Raw genomic sequence first — 21,428 nt, forward strand, 5'->3', positions numbered from 1 at the left:
AATGTGTAAAGCACATCAACTTATCCCATAGTGCAATGGTTGTCTTGAGGAAACTACTTACATAATGTTTGAATTGTGAGCTGAACTAGCTGCTTTTTTCATTAAATGCTATTTTAACTTGAAAGAACAATGCCACTTCTCTCATTTCTTTGGAAAGTATAGCAAGTTCCTTTAAAATACGTAATTTGTATTAACATATGATAGGTTATTTTTATATGAATTTAATGCATACTTATTTTTTTAATTCTTGGCTTTAATTTTTCATTTGATATGGTAAATAATCAGAAATGAATACTCTTAGGTGGTCCTCAGTAATTTTTAAGAGTGTGAAAGAATTCTGAAATCAAAAGTTTGAGGACCACTATTCCAGGCTATCTTTTCTGAAATATACTCCCTTTTGTCTATATAAGATCCAGTAACTTCAAAGGTATTCCATTTCTGTGGTTCTAAGATTCTGTGATTTTAAGATTTTGACATTTTCACAAAAGGACGGGTAGGGGCAAACAGATCTTTTAGTCCATAGCCATCTGCATTCTGTTTCAATGGGTGAGCTGAGTGGAGCTGGTATGCGTTCTTTGATTTCTTTCAACAATCATTTATAAAGTACCTGCACTGTATAAAGTATGATGCTGGTTGCTATAGAGAATACCCAGCGAATCATACTTAGAGGCATTAAGTTATAATCTTCATGAAAGCAAGAACTTTGTCTTTTCTAGCAGGGGAAGCATCGTGGTAGGCAGGCAGATGTCTTTTGAAATCCACACGAGTCACTGGTTTTATCTCCTTAGGCAGGTTGCTATCCTCTCTGAACGTTTTTCTTCAATTGTAATATGGGGAAAAATACATACCATTCTGGATTATTTTGATGATTAGGAACTTTTAATGTAAAGTGCTTTAGCAGTGTTCTGAAATATTTTAGCCAGGTTATATAAAGGGCTTCATTTTATAGCTATTTTCTAACCCAAGAAGCATAGAAATATAGAATGGAAAATTCTATATGTATATGTAAAAGTAATTTTTAAGAAAAGTTTAATTCATAAAAGCATAATTTATTTTTAGTGACCAGAAAATAATTAGACTGTCAAAATTAATTTATTTTTTAAAAGAGAACTGATTTTTATAAAAAAAAGTATGTTAAAATAGCTATTAGATTTGATTGCTACATTGGGTTCTGTTAACCATAACCAAAACTAGGTTTTAATATAGTCATTTAGCTTATCTTTACGTATTTTTGTCATTTTCCTTTAAAAATCTATATTATAGAAGAAATAAAATTGATAGAAATTCTATATTAATAATAAAAGTAATACACATCAGTTAAGCAAAAAAAAAAAAAAAAGGTTTTCACTGATACTATTCCTTCAGATGTGAATGAACATGTTTTACTCATTTCTAATTCTATTTTATAGATTTAGTTCCAAATAGTAGTGCTTTACTTCACTGAAGAAAAGCAATTAAAAATTTCATTACAATAAGGTTATTTCATTTCCATGTTAAATTTATTGCTTAAGAGTGGTTCATTCCATAAATCAGAATTTCATAAAATGTTAAAAATATTTTTTTTTTTTAGTCTGAGTGTTCTTTTTAAATCTTTACAGGAAAATGGATGTGTCTCCGACAGAGACTATTTTCAAGTATCTCTGCTTGTGCAAATTATAGAACATAAATTTTCTTTCTCCAAAAATAGATTATTGCTTGCCTGGTGACTCCAGTCTTCTGTGGCATAGTGATGTTTGACTTCTGGTTCTTATTGAGAGGTGCAGTATATGGATTTTAAACATTGCATCTATAGAAATTGATCCAAATGTATAATAACCTTAGAATATTTTTACTCATACATAAAGAAATACTGTGCTGTTACGTGTTGTTTATTAATGTGGAAGAAACTAGAGATTCCTCCCTGGATTGGGATACACTGATATTTATTTTTAAACATGGAATTCGAAAGTAAAGATGGAGTAGAGCAATGAATGCTCCTTACAGAGGCAGAGGCATGAGGGATCCTATGCCCATTGTTAGATTTCTATATTGCAGACTATTTTTACACTTCTCTTCGTTCGTCAACTGCTCTTCAAGTCACGTATGCATGCTCACTAATTTAACAGGCACCTGTTGTCATGGCAGCAGAGAACAAGAATGAAATTCATTATTTTATGCAGTGAGAGTTCCCAGGTGATACAGGTGCTGGCAGCGGGTGGAGCGGGGGGAATACTGTAGGCTTTTGCTTTGTATAGCTCCCCAAGTAAGAGGCTCTGTCTATATTAGCAAGTGCCATGGGGATGATGGGATTTGTCTGAGGTTGCATTCTCTACAATCTAGTGTCCCTTTATACACTCATTAGACTACATGGGGCCAACTCTAGTTCCGTTGATAATATGGCAACCATACAATGGTTTTCATCAAGGCAAATTCATGTGAAGGGATTTTCCAGTGTAAGTTATTATCTGATAAACAAGTCCATATGTTTTTGTATCTGTCTGTCTGAAGGGGTGCTGATAATGATAACAATTCTCACTGTCTTTTTCCCTTTTTGAAATAATTAAAATAATTGTCGTAAATGGAACTTTTTTCTAAATGAGATATCCAATGAGGTAACTTGGATTGAAAGAAATCTTCCAGAAAACTACTTATTGTAGAAAAGAATTTCCTTTGGTTATTTCTGTCAACCTGCCCAGTATGTATTTATCGAATGCCTATTACATACATGGCATTATGGCGGACCCTCTGTGAGATACGAGAATTCATTATCCATGGTTAGTTAATTTAAACCCACATGAAGAAACTAACCAAAAGCACATAACAAGCACAGGCCATTCCATTATTTGGCCTGTTCATTTTTTTTTGTATTTTATTCAGTGTATGCTACATTTTAAAAAATCCATTACTTTGATAAGCCACCACCATTTTGTTTATTTGACTCTTCCCAATATAAGACAGTGCTTTGGAGGAGCATTGTAAATAGCCATATACAAAGTGGGTGCCAACTTTTAGCAGGGTTCATCCAATAACAAACATTTATTGAGTGCCTACTATGTGCTAGGCATTGAGTGAATTACTATGGTGAATGTTAAATTCCACCAATTACATGTCTTATTGCATATTTATACTTTCTCTCTGATATGCGTTTTTCTTTCTAAAGATGCAGTTTTTAAATGCTGAAAACGAATCATTTGAAAAGAGATGGTGTGGATCTTAAGATGCTGACTTACCAAACCAGAAACACACACACCTACATAGACGCTTGTGATTATACCCTCACTTAGACCCTTAAAGAGGTGGAAAACAGAGGTGGAAAAACAAGTTTATCTAATTTAACTAACAGATTTGAATGAGAATAACATTTCGATGTTGGGAATTTCCTACCTATGTTAGGAAGAACATCCTCATTTTACCCTGTTTTTATCTGTCAAGTACGTTCTGCCTGTGTTCCCTTTGGTTTTCATTCTTTTAATGTTTTCACCTGATGACCTGCTCCCTTGCCTTCAACCTTTCTTCCAGCTCTGCATGAGAAAATAAAAATGAAACTTGCAGACACATAAAACATTTTTAGTTGTTGTTTTTTTTTTTTTTTTTTTTTTTTTTTTTTTTAATAGGCACAGTGCGTTTTTTGGGGAGTGAGGGGATGGGGTTATGTTACCCAGGCTCGATTTGAACTCCTGGGCTCAAGCGATCCTCCTGCCTCAGCCTCTTGAGTAGCTGGGACTGTAGGTGCACATAACTGCACCTAGGTAACAATACTCTTCTCCACCTTTCTCTCTGACTACCTGCCCTAATGTTCCCCTTACTCTCAGTAATGTGGTCTTGTACTGTGCTACTCAAAATATGATCCAAGGACGCATGCCACTTCATACCAGTTCATGATGAGATAATACAAAGTAAGCAATTAGAAACTTCGATAATAATTTGATAGAATAATTTTGTCTGTTGAATCTAACAAGATGTCTATCTGGTATTTTCCATTTAAAAAATTTTATTTATCTAATGATTAATCATTATTTATTTAACAAAACAGTAGTCCACATAGAGAAGCACTGGCCAAATACACTCATTGTATCTCTAAAGATGCCTTTGGATTTCTTACTTCCATGCCTTTCCTGGTATTTAGCTAATACTGCCTGGCTCTTAAAATTTAACTGTAATATCATCTCCTTCATGAGTTTTTCTCCGAAATCCTACTGAAGTTCTTTGTATTTCTGATGAAACCCTTATAACTAATATTTTAAATTCAGTATCATTTAACATTCTACACAAATGTGCTTGCTTTTTGCAGTATCATTTTGGAGACTAAACCTGAGAGATACAATCAGGATGGATAAGAGTATGGACTTTAAAACTGTAGATACCTGGACTGGAGTCCTTAGAGTTCTGTCATTTAAGAGTTGAGGGGCCTTGAGGAGGTCAACTAGCCCTTTTGTGCCTCAGTTTCCTCATTTATCAAATGAGACTATTGGTATCACCTATGTCTTAAGGTTACTATGAGGATTAAATGAAATAATACATGTGAATCATTAAGTATACAGTTCCTGGCACATACTAAACACTCAATATAAAACTGCTATTCATATTTTTATTATTAATATTAACAGCATTATATATATATATATACAAATAAAATAAAAATATAGCACTTTTTTTTTTGAGACAGAGTCTCACCCTGTCGCCCAGGCTTGAGTGCAATGGGGTGATCTCGGCTCACTGCAACCTCTGCTTCCCGGGTTCAAATGATTCTCCTCAGTTTCCCGAATAGCTGGGATTACAGGCACATGCCACCATGCCCAGCTAATGTTTTTTGTAACTTTAGTAGACAGGGGTTTCACCATGTTGGCCAGGCTGGTCTCGAACTCCTGACCTCGTGATCCGCCCACCTCAGCCTCCCAAAATGCTGGGATTACAGGCATGAGCCACCATGCCTGGCCAAAATATAGTGCTTTTTATTGCCTTCATCCAAGCATTGCCTGAAATTAGTGATTTAATCATATTGTTTTGAGGAAAAAGAAGATATGAAGAAACTGACACAATTTCTTGATAGACCCATTTTTGAAGACATGGCTGGTGTGGGTAGTGTGCATAGGGATGGAACATCTTTGGGTTTTTGCAGATTTCTAATGGGTTTTGGGGAACTAGGACAGTGCAGCAGAGGCACCCTTGTGTTGGTGCTGCAAGCATAATCTGAATCACTCATAAGATACTTTTTTCCTACAGGCAAAACTAACACTACCAAAGGAAAATGGAATTTAAAAAAAACTTTAGAAGAAGGAAATATATCTAAAAATATCCCACCACCACCAACAAAATTTTGGCTGGAACACCTGGGTTTTTCTGAGTACAATTTTAGTTAGGTAAACATTGAAAAGATGTATTTTCCTAAGAAAGGAAAGAGTCGTTTTATGGAAAATGGTGGTTGGCAGTATTTTAAGATGCAGAAGATCAGTTTTGCAAAAGATATTCCTGTTTTAAAGAATGAGAAGATGTGAATTTGAACAAGCAGTAATAATGAGGACTAACACTCACCATTGCTTAGCTGACAAAATTTATCCCCAAATAGCCTTCTTTTAGGATGATTACCTACATAGACACGTAGATGTGCACTACAGTGCTTAATCATGCAGTAGTTAAGTGATTGTTTTAATGTGTGCACTAAACAAGTATATTAAAACCATATTATGGATTCATAGCCATGTAGGATGTGCTTTATTAGGCTTTAAAAAATAGATAAGCAGTCTTAAAAGTAAGCATAAATATGCTCAATAGATAACTAAATTAACTGCCTAACAAAATGGCACTGAATTTAAGGGAGTAGATTACGTTTTTGTGGTCAAGTTATTTTTGGTATATTGAATGTGAATTTGAAAGGAAGGCTATAAACAAAATTCTGAGAAGAGCTAGAGAACATGAATTAAGAGGTACATAAGCCCTTGCTAGACAAAGGCAATAATACAAAGACATAATTTACTATAGTTGGAGGATAAGGAAAACGAAGTAAAACCTAGATTATTTGAGAACTTACAGTTGATTTTACATCTGTAGGTGTACACACAGTGTTTGTGCACATGCGCACGCATGTATATATATTTTATATATATATATATAGAGAGAGAGCCATCAAGTACGTATATAGATCTGAAAAAAATGAGTGGCAACATTTTCTAGAAGAGAAGTTGGGCTGAACACACACACCTGTTTTCAATAATAATGTCTGTTAGATCTGGATGGCACAACGATCTGTCAGGGAAGTGGCAAAATCATCACAGACTGTTGAGTCATTCAGAACTGGATCAGACGAAGTACTTTAAAAGTACACTGTAGCAAAAAATCTAATGTTGGTAAGGAAATAAGAAGATGACCTAAATCAATCTTTTCCACCTTTAACTTTTAATGCTTTTGTGTAGTTTAAAAATAGAAAAATACAGTGTTTACAGAAGTACTGAAAGGGCCTTATCTCTAAAGAGCTTATTATTTAACATAAATATATAATACTCATGGTTTTGTTATAGAAACAGTACAAATGTAGTTATGTATTTTAGTCCTTTCCCCACTACTATGAAATCCACAATGATGGAAGAACTTAGGGTTTGAAGAAGCATTTAAGAAATGTTTGGTAGAGTTTTCTTTAAGGGTTATATTCAAAACACATATGTCCAATATAACAGACTTTGATATTGTAGTCAAAATTAAATAAGATTTAGGCTTTAAAATTTTTAATGTTAATATAACTAGATGAAACAAGGATGATGATAAAATGGTACACAGATTCTTTGAAAATCATTAGTTAATGTATATTTTAAAAAAAAGAGGTGATTGGATGGGAAGCAGCTTTTAGAAAAGTTAGTTTTCATGTTCTTTCTGACCTTAACTTAAATAATTGGCAATCAGATGCAGTCTCTTTTATGTCATTTTATTTCTCTTATATTCAAAGTCAGTGAAGGTACTGCATAAAATGACTGAAATTGAGAAGAAAGAGCTCAATAAATTTTTCTAAAAGTTTCTAATTTGTGCTTTTTTCGTTTCATGTGCTATTCTAACCTACAGTTATTTGCTCGGGGCACTCTTGCTCACCTTTGGGAAACCTTCTTATGCTCATGTCAAACAAATGCACATTAACAAGCAGTGGTAACGTACTGTTCCCTGGAGTCAGCCTCTGTGACTTTTTGGATAAGCTATGGGTTAGATTTATGGTCCCATGGCTCAGGGATTGGAACCAATCTTGACAGAGCCCTCCTTTTCTGTGACTGTTCCTAGTCCAGCAGTGTACCCTTTGACTGGTGCAAATGCTTGGTTGCTCACTCGCCACCCATTGTGACCAGCTTTACATAAACTTCATAGAAAATTGGCTTATGCTAACTTCTCTTACAATCCTTCATCTCAAGCATGGTATTTGATACAAAGTCTATTTACATACAGAAAACGGAGAAGAAAGTCCTTTGTCCAATTCTTGAAGCTTGCTCTGGTAGCGAAGCAAAACTAAATAACTATTTCAATTTCCACTGGAAGTGGTAACGATGGAGAGGTGCTGACCTTGGGCAACATTTACCTTTGTGCCTAGCTCACTGATGGGATGTAGAAGATGTTCAATAAGTGTTTGTTGGATAAGTGAATAAATGATCATTGCAAAGTAGGCTAAACTTTGGCACTGCTTTACTGCATCCCTTTCTAAGCAGTTGGTCTCCTGAACAGCTCCATGGGAGCTGCAGAAACACAAGAGGATGAGAAAAAGATGGGAATTTAATACCAAAAGAATAAAAGTGGCAGTATCTGTCTATCTTTTGACTCGTAAGCACACGTACAAACTCTGACTAGTTAGCCTAAAACCATTCAATATGACATACTGGGGAAAAAAAATTGTGAAATTTTGGAGACAAACAAATCTATGTCTAAATCCTAACTTTGCTACTTACTTACTAATATTCTACCCAGGGCAGGTTACTTAATGTCTCTGAGGCTGAATTTTTCTTCATTTAAAATGGATAAATTACTTTTTGTCTTAGAAGCTTGTTTTGAGGTAAATAACTTTGGAGAGTATGTAGGTGTGTCTCAACAAGAGTAATAGTAGTTTTCAGTTTTTGAGTGTCTTATAGATGCTTGGGACAGGGCTGGAGGGTGTACACATATTTTCATCAATCTTTCTACCAAGTGTTCAAGGTAAAGAGTATCATTCCTTTTACTCAGGCGTTTAAATTGAGGGTCAGTGATGAAAAGGAATCTGCACAAGGTTGCAGAGCTCAGAAGTGTGAAAGCAGAGATTTGACTTAAATTTATCTAGTTCCTTTGCCCAGGCTTTATTTTACCTGATTCTTAAATATTATTTCTTTCCTTGCCCAAAGGAAATGGAATTAAGCAATTCTTCTTTTTCTAATTAATCTGGTTACCCTCTTCTATAGGGTGGTATCCTTAACTCCCATAATAAACTTCAAGAAGCCCATTTTGTTCACTTGTTTAGATTCTAGCTGTGGCCTCCATTTAGATAGTGCTTTTAGTTTTTATGATTGGGTCTCACATCTTTTCAATAGATTTCTTCTATGTAATTTCGAGTTAGACTACTGTAATACTGAAGTCCAGGTAGGCTAGGGGTTGCAATAAACTTTTTGTGGCAATGAAGTAACTCCAGTTTCCCATAAACCACCTGAGGGAGAAAACAAGACAGAGCCTTCCAGACACATAGAAGTACAATGGTGTTTCTTCTGTCGTGCATGGAGTCAGAGATTCTGCTGGCCATGTGTCGGTATGTGATGTCAGTGGGAACTTTGAATATTTAGGGTGGAGATGCCTGACTTGGATAATCTGACTTTGGATCTATTAGCAGAAGCTGGAAATGCTCATAACTATGACTGAGTCAGAAGGATATGAACCTTGGACTTGTTCTGACAGTTGCCTTTAATTAAATGAGCCTGGCCCTCTTAGATTCTGGCAAGTCAGCTGTTGAGAAAGCACTGGTTTTTGAAAATCTTGTAACTTTCCCAAGTTTTGTTTTCACTCAGCATCTTGGATTTTGTGTTTTCCATTTACAGATTTATAATCGCTTAGATACAAATTGCTGTGGATTCAGACCTCGCAAGGAAGATACCTGTGTACAGAATGGATTGAGGCCAAAATGTGACAACCAAGGTTCTGCGGCTCTAGCACACATTATCCAGCGAAAGCATGACCCAAGGCATTTGGTTTTTATAGACAACAAGGGTTTCTTTGACAGGAGTGAAGATAACTTAAACTTCAAATTGTTAGAAGGCATCAAAGAGTAAGTTTTATAGTAACATCTGCAGGACATCACATTTATATTAGATAAGTAGCAAGGTTCTGAGAAAACTCACATCTTACATCTGATCATTTTAACCCTTGAAAATCATTGTGAATGTGGAATCTGGGAATGGAGATCCAAGAAGGGAAACAAACCCAAGAAGAACAGAACAAGAGTGCAGCCGTAGCGCCTCTATCGCCAACCCATACCGCCTACAAAGCGCATACTACATTTCACATTCATGATGTTGCTTGGTTCTCATTGGGAAAATCCATGTGGGTTTTGTTGCAAGAGTGCAGGGACCTCTGGCATAGGATCTGGCAGAGCAGGGATAAGCAGGTGGCGGAGGCTCCACTATTAGGCATAAGATAGGACATGGGAAGAACTAATAGACATGCAAATATTGACATGGCAGAATGTCCAAATTCATAATGAACTCAAGTGACTTTTATGAATGCAGTGGAAAATGACAGCCAATCTGGTAAGTAAGGCATAGTCTCAAAGGACAGCTGGCTGTTGAATTCAGCAGGAGGATTTTTCAGCATTTTGAAATCCTTCAAGGAGACATAGATTAAGGGGAAAAGTATCTAACACCTGAGAGAGGGTTTATGGAGGCTAGTTAGGGAAGAATTATTTATTTACTAAGGGTTGACCAAGAATTCAAGAAAGATCTCAAAGATTTGGGGACATCCGGCAAGACTCAGAAAGAATGCAGAGTGGAGAGGGAACCAAAGAAGGAGCTCTGCAATGCAGAAGTTAAAACATAGTGGTTGCTCATGGCACACTTGATCATACATCTATTGGAAATAAAGGACATTAAGACACTTAGTAATGGCAAGAACCCAGCTATAAAGCGTGAGCTGTTCAACCCGAGCAGTGGAAATTGTGGCTGGATTTCAAGTTCCACCGCATAGTGGGCAGAGCCACTCTCCATACTTCCCACCTTAGTCAGAAATCAGATTGACTAAGAGACTGCTGTAGGGTGGAGATCTAAAAATAGAGGGTTCATTGGTAAAATAGGTAACCAGCTGTGTGAAGCTAGGTGACTGCTGGAAAGCTCACGAGCAAGTCTAAAATTGAGGTTAGAACCCAGGTCTTCCAAATCCAAGTTCAGTATTTTTTTTTTTCTGTAATAACTGTGGTGTTATTTCTGTAATAACTGTGGTGTGCTCTGTTACTATTACTCTTGTTAATAATATTCTGGAGCATATTTCAATCATTCTTCCTAAACTCGATGACTTACATGGTGTGGATTTTGTGTACTTAAGCATTAAGAGCAATACTGTTCCTGTGAGAGTTTTATGAGACACGATTTTATAAGTTTTTTGCCGGGTCCTGCCCGGTTGATACTTGTTTCTCACCATCTCTTTGTGGATTGAAGGCAGGACGTGTGGCAGGTTTTCTCTTTTAAGCTTAGGAAATTTTATGTATGGGAAAATCGACTTTCCTAAGACATCACTTACTAGGGTGATATTACAGGGTCTTCTTAAATCCCTAAATTCCCTCTTAGACTTAGGAGTGCCTGAAGAATACAGTCCATCCATTTCATACATTCATGTAAATGTGAATATCTTTATTTCTTCTTTCAAAGAAGATTTACGTTTAAATGCATTATGAGGAGTAATGGATTTGAAGTTAAATCTTCTTTGAAAATATAATTCACACATTGAAAAGCAAAAATGAAGACTTTTCTAATCCCTGATTTATGCATTGAATATTCCGACTATTATATCAGTGTAGTGCAGAGACAGGTAATATTTTTGCTTTCCTTTATGAAAAGGATTAACCACTAAGGAGATCCAGTGGTTTTAATGATTTCATCTCATGCATCCTGCCACAGCTAAATTAGTTGAAAGGCTGTAGAATTGACAATTCATGGACTATTAATACTTCATAAAGCAAAAATCCCACTTAATACTAGAGCCCCTAAAGTTTAGCCCCTCAACTATATAATAATGTCTTCAGGTAACTAAGAGCATCTTATAAACATTCTTTCATTCCACATTTCCTCACATACATTAAGCTTGTCCAGCGCTTTGGCCTTTTTACTTGCTGCAGCCTCAGAACTGCTAGAGCACCTGATACTTGCTTTCAGGCACTCTCTGTGCCATCTCCATTGTGCTCCATTGAAATTTGGAAGAGGTGCTTAGAAGGCCTGAAATTTCTAGCAAAGTGTACTCTTTAAGCAAGTATATATGTTTTTGAGGTATAACTGAGTTTATTAGAAATGTACTCTTAAAAAATATTTTTACTGTGCTTTTATCAGCATTTTAATGAAAGCTGAGAAACGTCAGATTGCGGATTTAGCAAAATAATACTTATGTTTTTGACCTAGAAATTTTGCTAAGTCCTTCAGATAATGTATATGCTGGACTCCTGGCTTTCTGCTTTCTAAATGAAGAAAAGCAAGCGCAATGCATTCTTTCAAGGTAATTCAGCAAAGACCCCTCTAAATTGGTCTTAGGTTTTCCAGAGAGACTTTCATTGTGGAACTAAAAGTTTTCTCTGAAACTTGAGTTTTGCTAAATTTATTTGAAAACATCTTAGTACTCCAGTTAAATAAAATGATCCTAAATCCTCAGAGTTCCAGAGGTATAATATGACTCAAAGACAATTCGTTCTTTAATTTGATGTGTTTGAATGATTCTTGTCTCATTTTAGTACACACATTTTTTATTATTTCACATAAATTCAGTTGTGTAACTTGTATTCAGGCAGAATACTTTATTGAAGTTGTCATCATCAATTTGTCTCTCATATTTTCTTGCATAAAATCCCACCTTGATACGTCAGAGGATACCATTCTACTTGACAGATTAAAGGGGTTTCCACAGCTGAAATGAGCCTAAGACTAAGAAAAGTATTTCTGCCAGGCTAATGGAATCCTTTCCAATTCCATGCCTTTGTTTGACTGTACAGAATTACCTTAAGTAAGATGTCTGTCATGTTCTGAATGGTGTAGAATATTCAGTTCACTGGAAACACTTTCTTCTAGTATATTATTATTAAGAGAAGTGTCATCTTGGCAGTGACAAAAATGTTTTGGTTCTCAAACATACCATTTGATAGTGTGATTTATGACAGGTTAATGAAAGGCAGGACAGTTGGGTAAGGAGTACTATTCCCAAGCAATTACTAAGATTGAAATACCATGTTTTATCTTTTCAGGTTTCCCGCTTCTGCAGTTTCTGTTTTGAAGAGCCAGCACTTACGGCAGAAACTCCTTCAGTCTCTGTTTCTTGATAAAGTGTATTGGGAAAGTCAAGGAGGTAGACAAGGAATTGAAAAGCTTATTGATGTAATAGAACACAGAGCCAAAATTCTTATCACCTATATCAATGCACATGGGGCCAAAGTATTACCTATGAATGAATGACAAAAGAATTTTCTGGCTAGGATGTTATATATAAATACGCATTTTTGGTTTTGTTTTTAAATCAAGCACATCAACCTCAAGCGTGTTTAGCAATGAGGCAGTGTAGATGAATACATAAAATAAATGACTTTAACCAAGTAGCTATAATGGAACTGAGCACTGTATGCATACTTAAAAAAGTTTCTAAAAACAAGCTACTTAAGAAGTATTTGTTTATATTTTTCTGTAACATCATGCTATGTGTGAATCTGAACATCTGACAACAGAAGCTTCAGTTATTATTCTAGCTAAGTTTTGAAAACATTTGTCATGCTGTTTAATAGAAAAGTGTAAGCCAGAGGTACTGACTCCATTAATAAAGCATATTTTATGCCATTTTGACTGTTCTGACCAAATACTAATGGGAATGATTCTTGACGTTCTTCTGTTGCTGATTGTTAACATAGAGCAGCCTCCACACTACCCCGAGGCAACTCTACATTGGAACACTGAGGCTCACAGCCTGCAAGAGCATTAGAACTGACCGTACATTTAAACAGAAATGCTGAGTTATTTGCCAAATCACCAGTATTATATATATAAATAATCAGCCATTTAAGTAGCAAGAATCATATTTTCCATTCCTTTTTAGAAATTTTTTTGTTGCCACTATGGAAATCATTCAAATCTGACAATTTACATATTAAAGAGTCTTACTCTCTCTGTTTCGGTCCAATTCATGCCTAGTGGCTGAGAAATTAAATAATTCTCAAGTATGAAGTTACCTATCTGAAAATGTACTTACAGAGTATCATTTTAAAATGGATGTCTCTTTAAAAATTTTGTTACTTTTACAAACAATGTAATATAATTTATGTATATTTTATTAATAGTAGTGAATTCCTTAACATTTGTTCTATGTAATTATATTTAATTTGGTTTAATGATTGCTGCCCAGATATTGAGAACTGGTCCCGATATTGAGGGTGTTTCAATATATTATCTGGCTTATTTCAACATGAGTAATATGAACAAAATAAGTTAAAACCTGCCTCTGATCAATTTTCCTCATGGCTAGAACTAACACAGTAAATTTGGACAATATTAAGCCTCAAATAATCCTCTCCAAACTCAACACTTCTTAAATTAGCTTGGAAGAGGTTCGTGTGTTGCATCTTTATGTCCTTTGCCAATACCCAAGATGGTCACATATGGTAAATACTCACATAGAATTTCAAATTCAGAATAGATTACCATTACCCTCCTGCCCTTACACATCCTACTTCTTATTTAAAAGTTCAATATGTGACTTTTTCATTTCCTGAAAGTTTAAAAATACAATTTGAGAATGTTTATAATACATTCTCTCCTGTCTTTTCACAGTTATGTCTGTTATTGCTAAAATACACCACATTTTCTTTGTTCTGTTCAAGGGTAACTCAATATCTGTGTGAAAGAGAACTACTAACAACATTACAATAGATGCTAGATTTGAAAAAAAATCTGTAGATCTAATTGACACAAGTGTAGAACAAAATGTCAAAATAATGTTTTAAGTATAAGAGAAGATGGACCAAGGAGAGAGAGATCATTTGAAAATCTAATTGTAGCTTTTCTAGGCTCACATTCATGTACTACTTTTAGCACCCTTATGGGCTGTGCTCGCCCCCTGGACAGTTGAGCTTTGGACTATCTTCCTCTTCAATGTTCCCTCTATTGACCTGAGTGCTTCCCTCGCTTCCACAGATTTATAGCACTCCTTGGCTCTTTTGAGTCTCCACTTTTACTCACTGTCTCTGGGATTTTTAAGATCCTTTTCTTATCTTATAAATCATCCTCTGAATGAAAATTAGCCTAACGAAAGTTTGGAGACTGGAATTCTACTTTGAGCCACTGATTTGAAATAACTCTTTTGGCAAGTTGCCTGACACCTTGTCTTACCAAGGTGGCATATTTGCATTTTTACTGCTTAAAACATTTTTTTTTTTTACCATCTTTATCCAAATTTATCATATTGATGGTAGGACTAACAGGCTTTTTAGAAGCTGGCTTTAACTTTTGAGTCTCAAGCTACAATGCTGTTGGGTAGCCTGGTCCTCCCACGTGAGGGTTTAACTTCGTTTATTTGCCTCCAGTTATTCCAAAATGCTTATTAAATGAAAGGCCCAGGAACATGTTTATTTTAGTCACCTTTGCTTTTTAACAATTTTGTTTTGTAACCAATGAGTAATTCATGATGAATTATTTTTGACTAATGGATAGCTGAAGGCCAGGCTTTTAATTCTAATAGGTAATGCTCTTCTTTTGTCTTATTGAAACAATGAGAATACTCTGTGCATTTCAAATGCACTCCGATTATGCTGCGGTTTCATTCACATAAGCACAATATGTGTTTTATTTATAACTTCATAACAAATTTATAATGTAATAATTTACCTTAGCAGACATGCAAACGCTTATTCTTGTGTGACTTACTTTCTTTAAGCTAATAATATAAAAATAAATATGTATCTTAAAAATCTATAATGAAACATTAGAAATTAAAGATACATGCGTTTTATTTTGCAGATGAGTTCATTTGCTTTTGTAGATGTGTTTTCAAAAGCTAGGTACAAAGGAATGTTTGCTACCTTTAGCCCTGAATAAAGAAATAGAGTCAAGAATTTTGTTGGATTGTGTTTGTGTGTGCATATATTTGATATCATCATTATATTTGTAATCTTTGGACTTGTAATCATAGCCTGTTTATTCTATTGTGCCATTAAATATACTTTGCCTTATATATAATGAATAAAATACCTAGATGTAGATTTATTTACACACTGTCTTATGAAATTCTTATGTTTATGTCAGCACAGAACAAGCACACATTTAGAGCATTCATCTGAAAATTATATGGAAATCGAACGTGGGTCAAATAAAGGTGATAAAGACCTTTTTTAAAAAAATTAAGTATCATAAACAATAATCAAGAACTTTCATTCATGAAAGAACTATAATTGACTTGTCAGATAAAGATGATAACAATTGACATTTGGGACTACTAGAGGGGGACAAGTGTTGAAAAACTAATTCTTGGGTGTTATGCTCAGTACGTAGGTGATGGGATCATTCATATCCCAAACTTCAGTATCATGCAGTATGCCTAGGTAACAACCCTGCACATTTACCCCCTGAATCTAAAATAAATGTTAAAAAAGAAGAAAAAAAAGAAAGAATTGACTTGTCAGAATGAAACTTGGAAATAGCCAGAAAAGAGTTTTGTGTGTTTTTTCAGTGCAATGCTGGGCTTAATTTTCTATTACATGGGCTACTTAACAATGCAGGAGGGCAAAGACTTATAGACTTTTGTTCTGTAGAGATGCAAATAATTTCTTTCTGGTGGAAGTGATAAACTTAATGATTACAATTTATTACTTTGTTGGGCATTAACCAGTTTTAATCTAGTCCAACAATCTTATCCCAATATTGCCTATAAATATTTAGCTTTTGAGATACACTTTTAAATGGTTTTTGCCATCTCACTGGTTCCATCATTAATGGATTATTTGAATAAAATCTTTATAATCTATTCATTTAACATTTTCATATGAATCAGTTTTTCATCTGTTGAAAATTTTGCTTTAATAAACATTTGACCATAGAGCCATATAATTGTATTTGCTTGAGAGTCATGATTTTACATTTTGGAAAATTTTACTTTAATAAACTTTCAAAATACAGACTTATACAATTTTCTTTTTTCTTTTTTGAGACGAAGTCTTGCTCTGTCGCCCAGGCTGGAGTGCAGTGGCATGATGTTGGCTCATTGCAACCTCTGCTTTCTGGGTTCAAGGGATTTTCCTGCCTCAGCCTCCTGAGTAGCTGGGATTACAGGTGCCTGCCATCATATCCTGATAGTTTTTGTATTTTTAGCAGAGATGGGGTTTCACCATGTTGGACAGGCTGGTCTGGAACTTCTGACCTCAGGTGATCTGCCCGCCTTGGGCTCCCCAAGTGCTGGGATTACAGGCTTGAGCCACAGCGCTTGGCTGACTCACACAATTTTATAATAGAATGGCACCATGAAGTCAGCATCCTGTCCAACAACTTCATCCTCCTGATGGAGAAACTAAGGCTTAGTGAGGCAAAGTGACTTGCCCCAGTCTATACAAACTGTTGACTGAGAATCTTCAATGTTGAAACTGACTTAGAAAGTTAGAAAGCCAAGATTTTCTCAGAGATTTATTATCTACCAAGATAAAATAAGAAATCCCACTTTATACACCTTGAAGATCTTACATAGGCATATTCATATGTAGTAATAATTTTAGGGCACTATTTTATGAACATTTGGAGAGCAGAATGAACAAGAAAGCTACTTATATTATGAAACTTTTGATAATTACATTGCAAAGTTGATTGAGAATTTACCAAGTGTTATGCTGTGTTAAACAATGCAGATACACAAATTAATAAGTAAATTTTTAACGTGTTAACCATCAATCGACCTGTAATTGGGCTTTAAGTTATATCTTTAGTAGCAAAAACGTAGGAAAACAATTCTTTTGAGAAGTGTCCAGAAATGAACTCTTATAGAGAGGGGATTCGGTACTCACAGTAAGAGTTTGCCTATCTGTAGTTTATTGTTAATGATTGCTGCTTGAAATGATAGTTCATAGTCACATTGTGGCTAAATGAATAGATCTAATCACCTCAATATGTTCTGCAGACATCACCATGTTCTAGTGTTATGGTACAATAATAGATTAATACTGTTTTGCAACCTAATGAATATACTGATTAATCAAAAATGCATTAATTTATGTTCTGTGTTGTACCAGTGGTATTTAACCTTTTATGAGATCTGGATCTCTTTGAGAAGATGATTAAAAGTTTAGCTGTCTGTACAGTTCTGTGTGTAGTTTCATGGGGCTCTCAGATCTGCAGATACCTATTTATGGAGCTCTTCCCTCCCAGGTCTATAGTCTCCCAGGTTAAGAAAGCTTGCTTTCTAGTGTACTTAAGAAGATGGGAAATTATATTATTTGCATTCAGAAGATCTTCACCTAATATGTTTTAAAAGCTTTGTTTTTATGCAAAGGTGAAAACTTAGGTTTTGGTGAAGAATATTCAATGAGATACATTATTTACCAATGAAAGTTGAGAGACCATTTACTTTAGCAACTCTTAAACATTTTCAGCCCATACCATCAATTCCAAATTCACTACCCTTTACTTAATCAACTATAGAAACAAACCTTTGAGTTTATTTTCACTTCAATCTTTAATTTATTAAAAATTACCAGTTACCTGTTTTATTTGCTGTGAAATACAAAAGATCTCAGATAGTCACTTTTAAAATTGTGTTTTGCTCAGGAATAAAAAAACAAACACCACATTTTATCACTCTAAGTGGTAGCTGAACAATGAGAACACATGGATACAGGGAGGAGAACATCACACACTGGAACCTGTTGGGGGTAGGGAACTAGGGGAGGGATAGCATTTGGAGAAATACCTAATGTAAATGATGGGTTGATGGGTGCAGCAAACCCGTCATGGCACACGTTTACCTATGTAAGAAACCTGCATGTTCTGCACATGTATCCCAGAACTTAAAGTGTAATTAAAAAAAATTGTGTTTTGGAGTATAGGAGAAATACAGTCAGTGTATGCTATTGAATGATTTCCTGCCAGTGGTTTTCTGGGCATTACCATAATTCTCCTGCTTTTTATTAAACAACTTCCTAAACAAATGAATGAATTTTTCCCAAAGGAATTATTTCCTTGACATTTATGCAAAGAACTGTAACCATTTCTTACTGTTCTTTTGGCCTGTTAGAGGAGTTTGAAGTGTCTATGCTCATGTCACCTTTTGCCCCACTTCCAATTTACACACAGCTGTCTTATGTCAAAATATGGCATCTTCACCAATTTTTAAGCTCTTTAGTCCTCCGGGATAGGGCTTTGCCATAAGAAAGGTCTGACTAAGAAGGGTTGCTGGCAGACTGTTTTGCAAACTAAAAATGCACATGGTAAGCGAATGAAGTCACAGGAATCCTTTCTTAAAACGACATTGCATGTGGTTAAATTTGTTCAATTTTTTTTTCATCTTAGAAAGGTACCATTTTATTCTCATGATTCCAAAGTGTATTTAGTTTGTTGATAAAAATATGCACAGTCATGTGTACATTAAGAAATCTCTATGCTTCTTCTTTTGAGAAAGTTATCTGTATTTTGTAAGAGTACTTGTCAAGATTTCTAAAGCTTTTGAGACAAAGAGCTAACAAATAAAAAAACTTCCTTGTCAGTGGCTTTAATCACTGCTGCAGAATAGCTAGCTGTGCTATATTTCGAAAGGCAAACTGGGCTGCGTGAGAGTGGGACAAGTCACTAAATGAGACTGAAACAGCTGTGATTCTGCAAGATGTGCCAACAATGTCTTTAGCTTCAGGACACCAGACGTTATTTGGTTTATAAAGTACCCTATGTTATTGGCTCTGCTTCTGTTTAAAAGAACAAGATATCGTGTTCTGTACACTCATTTCAGGCTCTCAGGAGTATTAAAAAAACCCATCATTCTCAGCAAACTAACACAAGAACAGAAAACCAAACACCACATGTTCTCACTCATAAGTGGGAGTTGAACAATGAGAACACATGGACACAGGGAGGGGAACATCACACACCAGGGCCTGTCGAGGGGTGAGGGGCTAGGGGAGGAATAGCATTAGGAGAAATACCTAAAGTAGCTGACGGGTTGTTGGGTGCAGCAAACCACCATGGCATGTGTGTAACAAACCTGCATGTTTTGCACATGTATCCCAGAACTTAAAGTATAATGAAAAGAAAAGAAAAAAGAAACAACTCTGATCCAGATATTCCCTCTAACTTTCTGAGAATACGTTATGATTAAGCTTGCAAGATTCAGTTCTTTTGAAAGAGAATGAGCAAATGATTTATAGCTTCTCCTAGGAGGGAGTCAATTTTCTTCTCTTTTAATCAGGTAACAAACGACAGTTAAAAGATAGGACTTTCCCAAGAGTTTTGGTGGCTACTATGGCAATGCTCTTATTGTGTATTACTGTTAGTATTCCTTTAGTGCTTGCAATACCAAAAATTTTATCTCAGATAGAAAGGATATGCTATGTTTAGAGAGGAGGGATGTGGCAGCATCCAGAGAAGCAAGTTCCTAATTAAGGACAAATTTCTAATTAAAACCTGACTTTAGCCTGGGTTTTCTGAATCCCCGAACTAGGGACATTTTGAGTCAGATAATTCTTTATCATGGGTAGCTGTCCTGTGGACTGCAAGATGTTCAGCAGCATCCCTGGCCTCTACCCACTGGATGCCAGTAGCAGCCTATACAGGTGTGACAGCAAAGAATTCTCTAGACATTACAAAATGTCTCTGGGAGGCACAATCATTTCCCAGTTGAGAACCACTGCTTTAGCCCATCGAGAGTACTTTATAAAGGGTAAAACTTTTACCATTTTTTGGTTCTCTCACATTTCATTTATGAAGGTTTTCTCTGTCAAATTCCTTGTACTGTAATTTATGGCCACATTGTATGACGTCGGTAATAGCCCTACGAGGTCTGATGATTGAACCAGCGGATCCTTGAGCAAAGCCACATGACAGTCAGAAGGAAGAAGCATCTTGAGTTCTGAAATAAAATGTAGAGGTGAAGCATAACTCTGGGAGCATATGATAAATTAAGTATCAGGGTGAAAATTTTTTAATGGGTTGTTGTTGCAGATAGGAGTGCTTGCAAATCTGTGTGTTCCATCCTCTGTCCCAGGACTCAGTATCTGCATTCTTTAAGAAGATAACCTGGACTGTAAAGAAGCTGATTCCCCTCAGGAACCTTGTGGGAGCCTCTTCTGAAAGAGGATCAAAGAAATGGAAACTAGGTGTTTACCTCCCGGCAGGAGAGGAGGAGGAACAGCAAAATGCACTAGAGTGGAATTGTTTTAGCCATGATATAGTCAGTAGCCACGGAGTAGTGCAGAGTCACAGTGTCAGTTAGGGTAGACTAAGTACAGCTATGGTAACAAAATGCCATTAAATCTCAGTGGCTTAAAACACAAAGGGAGATTTCTCATAGCACATATCCATCACAGATTGGCAGACTTTTACTCTTTGTAGAATTTCATTCTATTTTCTTAAAATGGTGGCCTTTTTTCTTTTTATTGATACATAATACTTTTCCATATTGATGATGTACATGTGATATTTTGATACATACATACAATGTAATGTATTTGTAATGAACAAATCAGGGTTATTAAGATATCCATGACCTCAAACATTTATTCTTCACCTAAACATTTTATTTCATGGTCGAAGGTGTTTCCTCCTCCTGAGCTTCATGTGGCTTCCTCAAGGATCCCTTTTCCCAGAGACCCGGGCTGAAGGAACAGCCTGGATGCTTCCATCTCTGTGCCTGAGCAGGAAAAAGTTCTGAAGGGCCTTTCACTTCCACACACAACTCACTGGACAAAAGTAGCCAGGGAAGGAGAGACACTAGAAATATCTGGTGAATGATGTTTAACTGTAGTGTGTGGTGAAAGTTACACATGGCGCCTCTCATTATATCTGAGACAGCACAACTTAAATTTATAATGGTTTTTCCAATAACCTTTTACTTTTGGGAACCTTCCACCCCAATCCACCCTCATCTCACCTCTGCCCTGGATTCCAGGCCATAGTGAATAGGTCCAGTGATGTGCATGTGACTTAAGCTGGGCAAATCACAATCCTCTTTTTCAGCCCTTCTCGTGGCATAATTCATTGGTTCAAAATTGAACACCTGACCTAAGTGGGCCAAACTGAATACTTCCCTCAGAATTTTATTAT

At 35.7% G+C, this 21,428-nt stretch overlaps 1 protein-coding gene across 2 annotated transcripts in view; it reads left to right on the forward strand.

The window, feature by feature from the left end:
- GASK1B (golgi associated kinase 1B) overlaps positions 1-15,405 on the forward strand; it is a 47,891-nt gene extending 32,486 nt beyond the window's left edge. For both annotated transcript variants that reach the window (XM_050789862.1, XM_050789863.1), the window contains exons 4-5: positions 9,006-9,232; positions 12,401-15,405. In XM_050789862.1, the coding sequence (XP_050645819.1) occupies positions 9,006-9,232; positions 12,401-12,608 (435 nt within the window). In that variant the 3' untranslated portion in view covers positions 12,609-15,405. The remainder of the gene's footprint in view (positions 1-9,005; positions 9,233-12,400) is intronic.
- Positions 15,406-21,428: the final 6,023 nt, after the last annotated feature.

This window comes from Macaca thibetana, chromosome 5 (assembly GCF_024542745.1).
Source record: "Macaca thibetana thibetana isolate TM-01 chromosome 5, ASM2454274v1, whole genome shotgun sequence".
Taxonomy (NCBI): Eukaryota; Metazoa; Chordata; class Mammalia; order Primates; family Cercopithecidae; genus Macaca; species Macaca thibetana.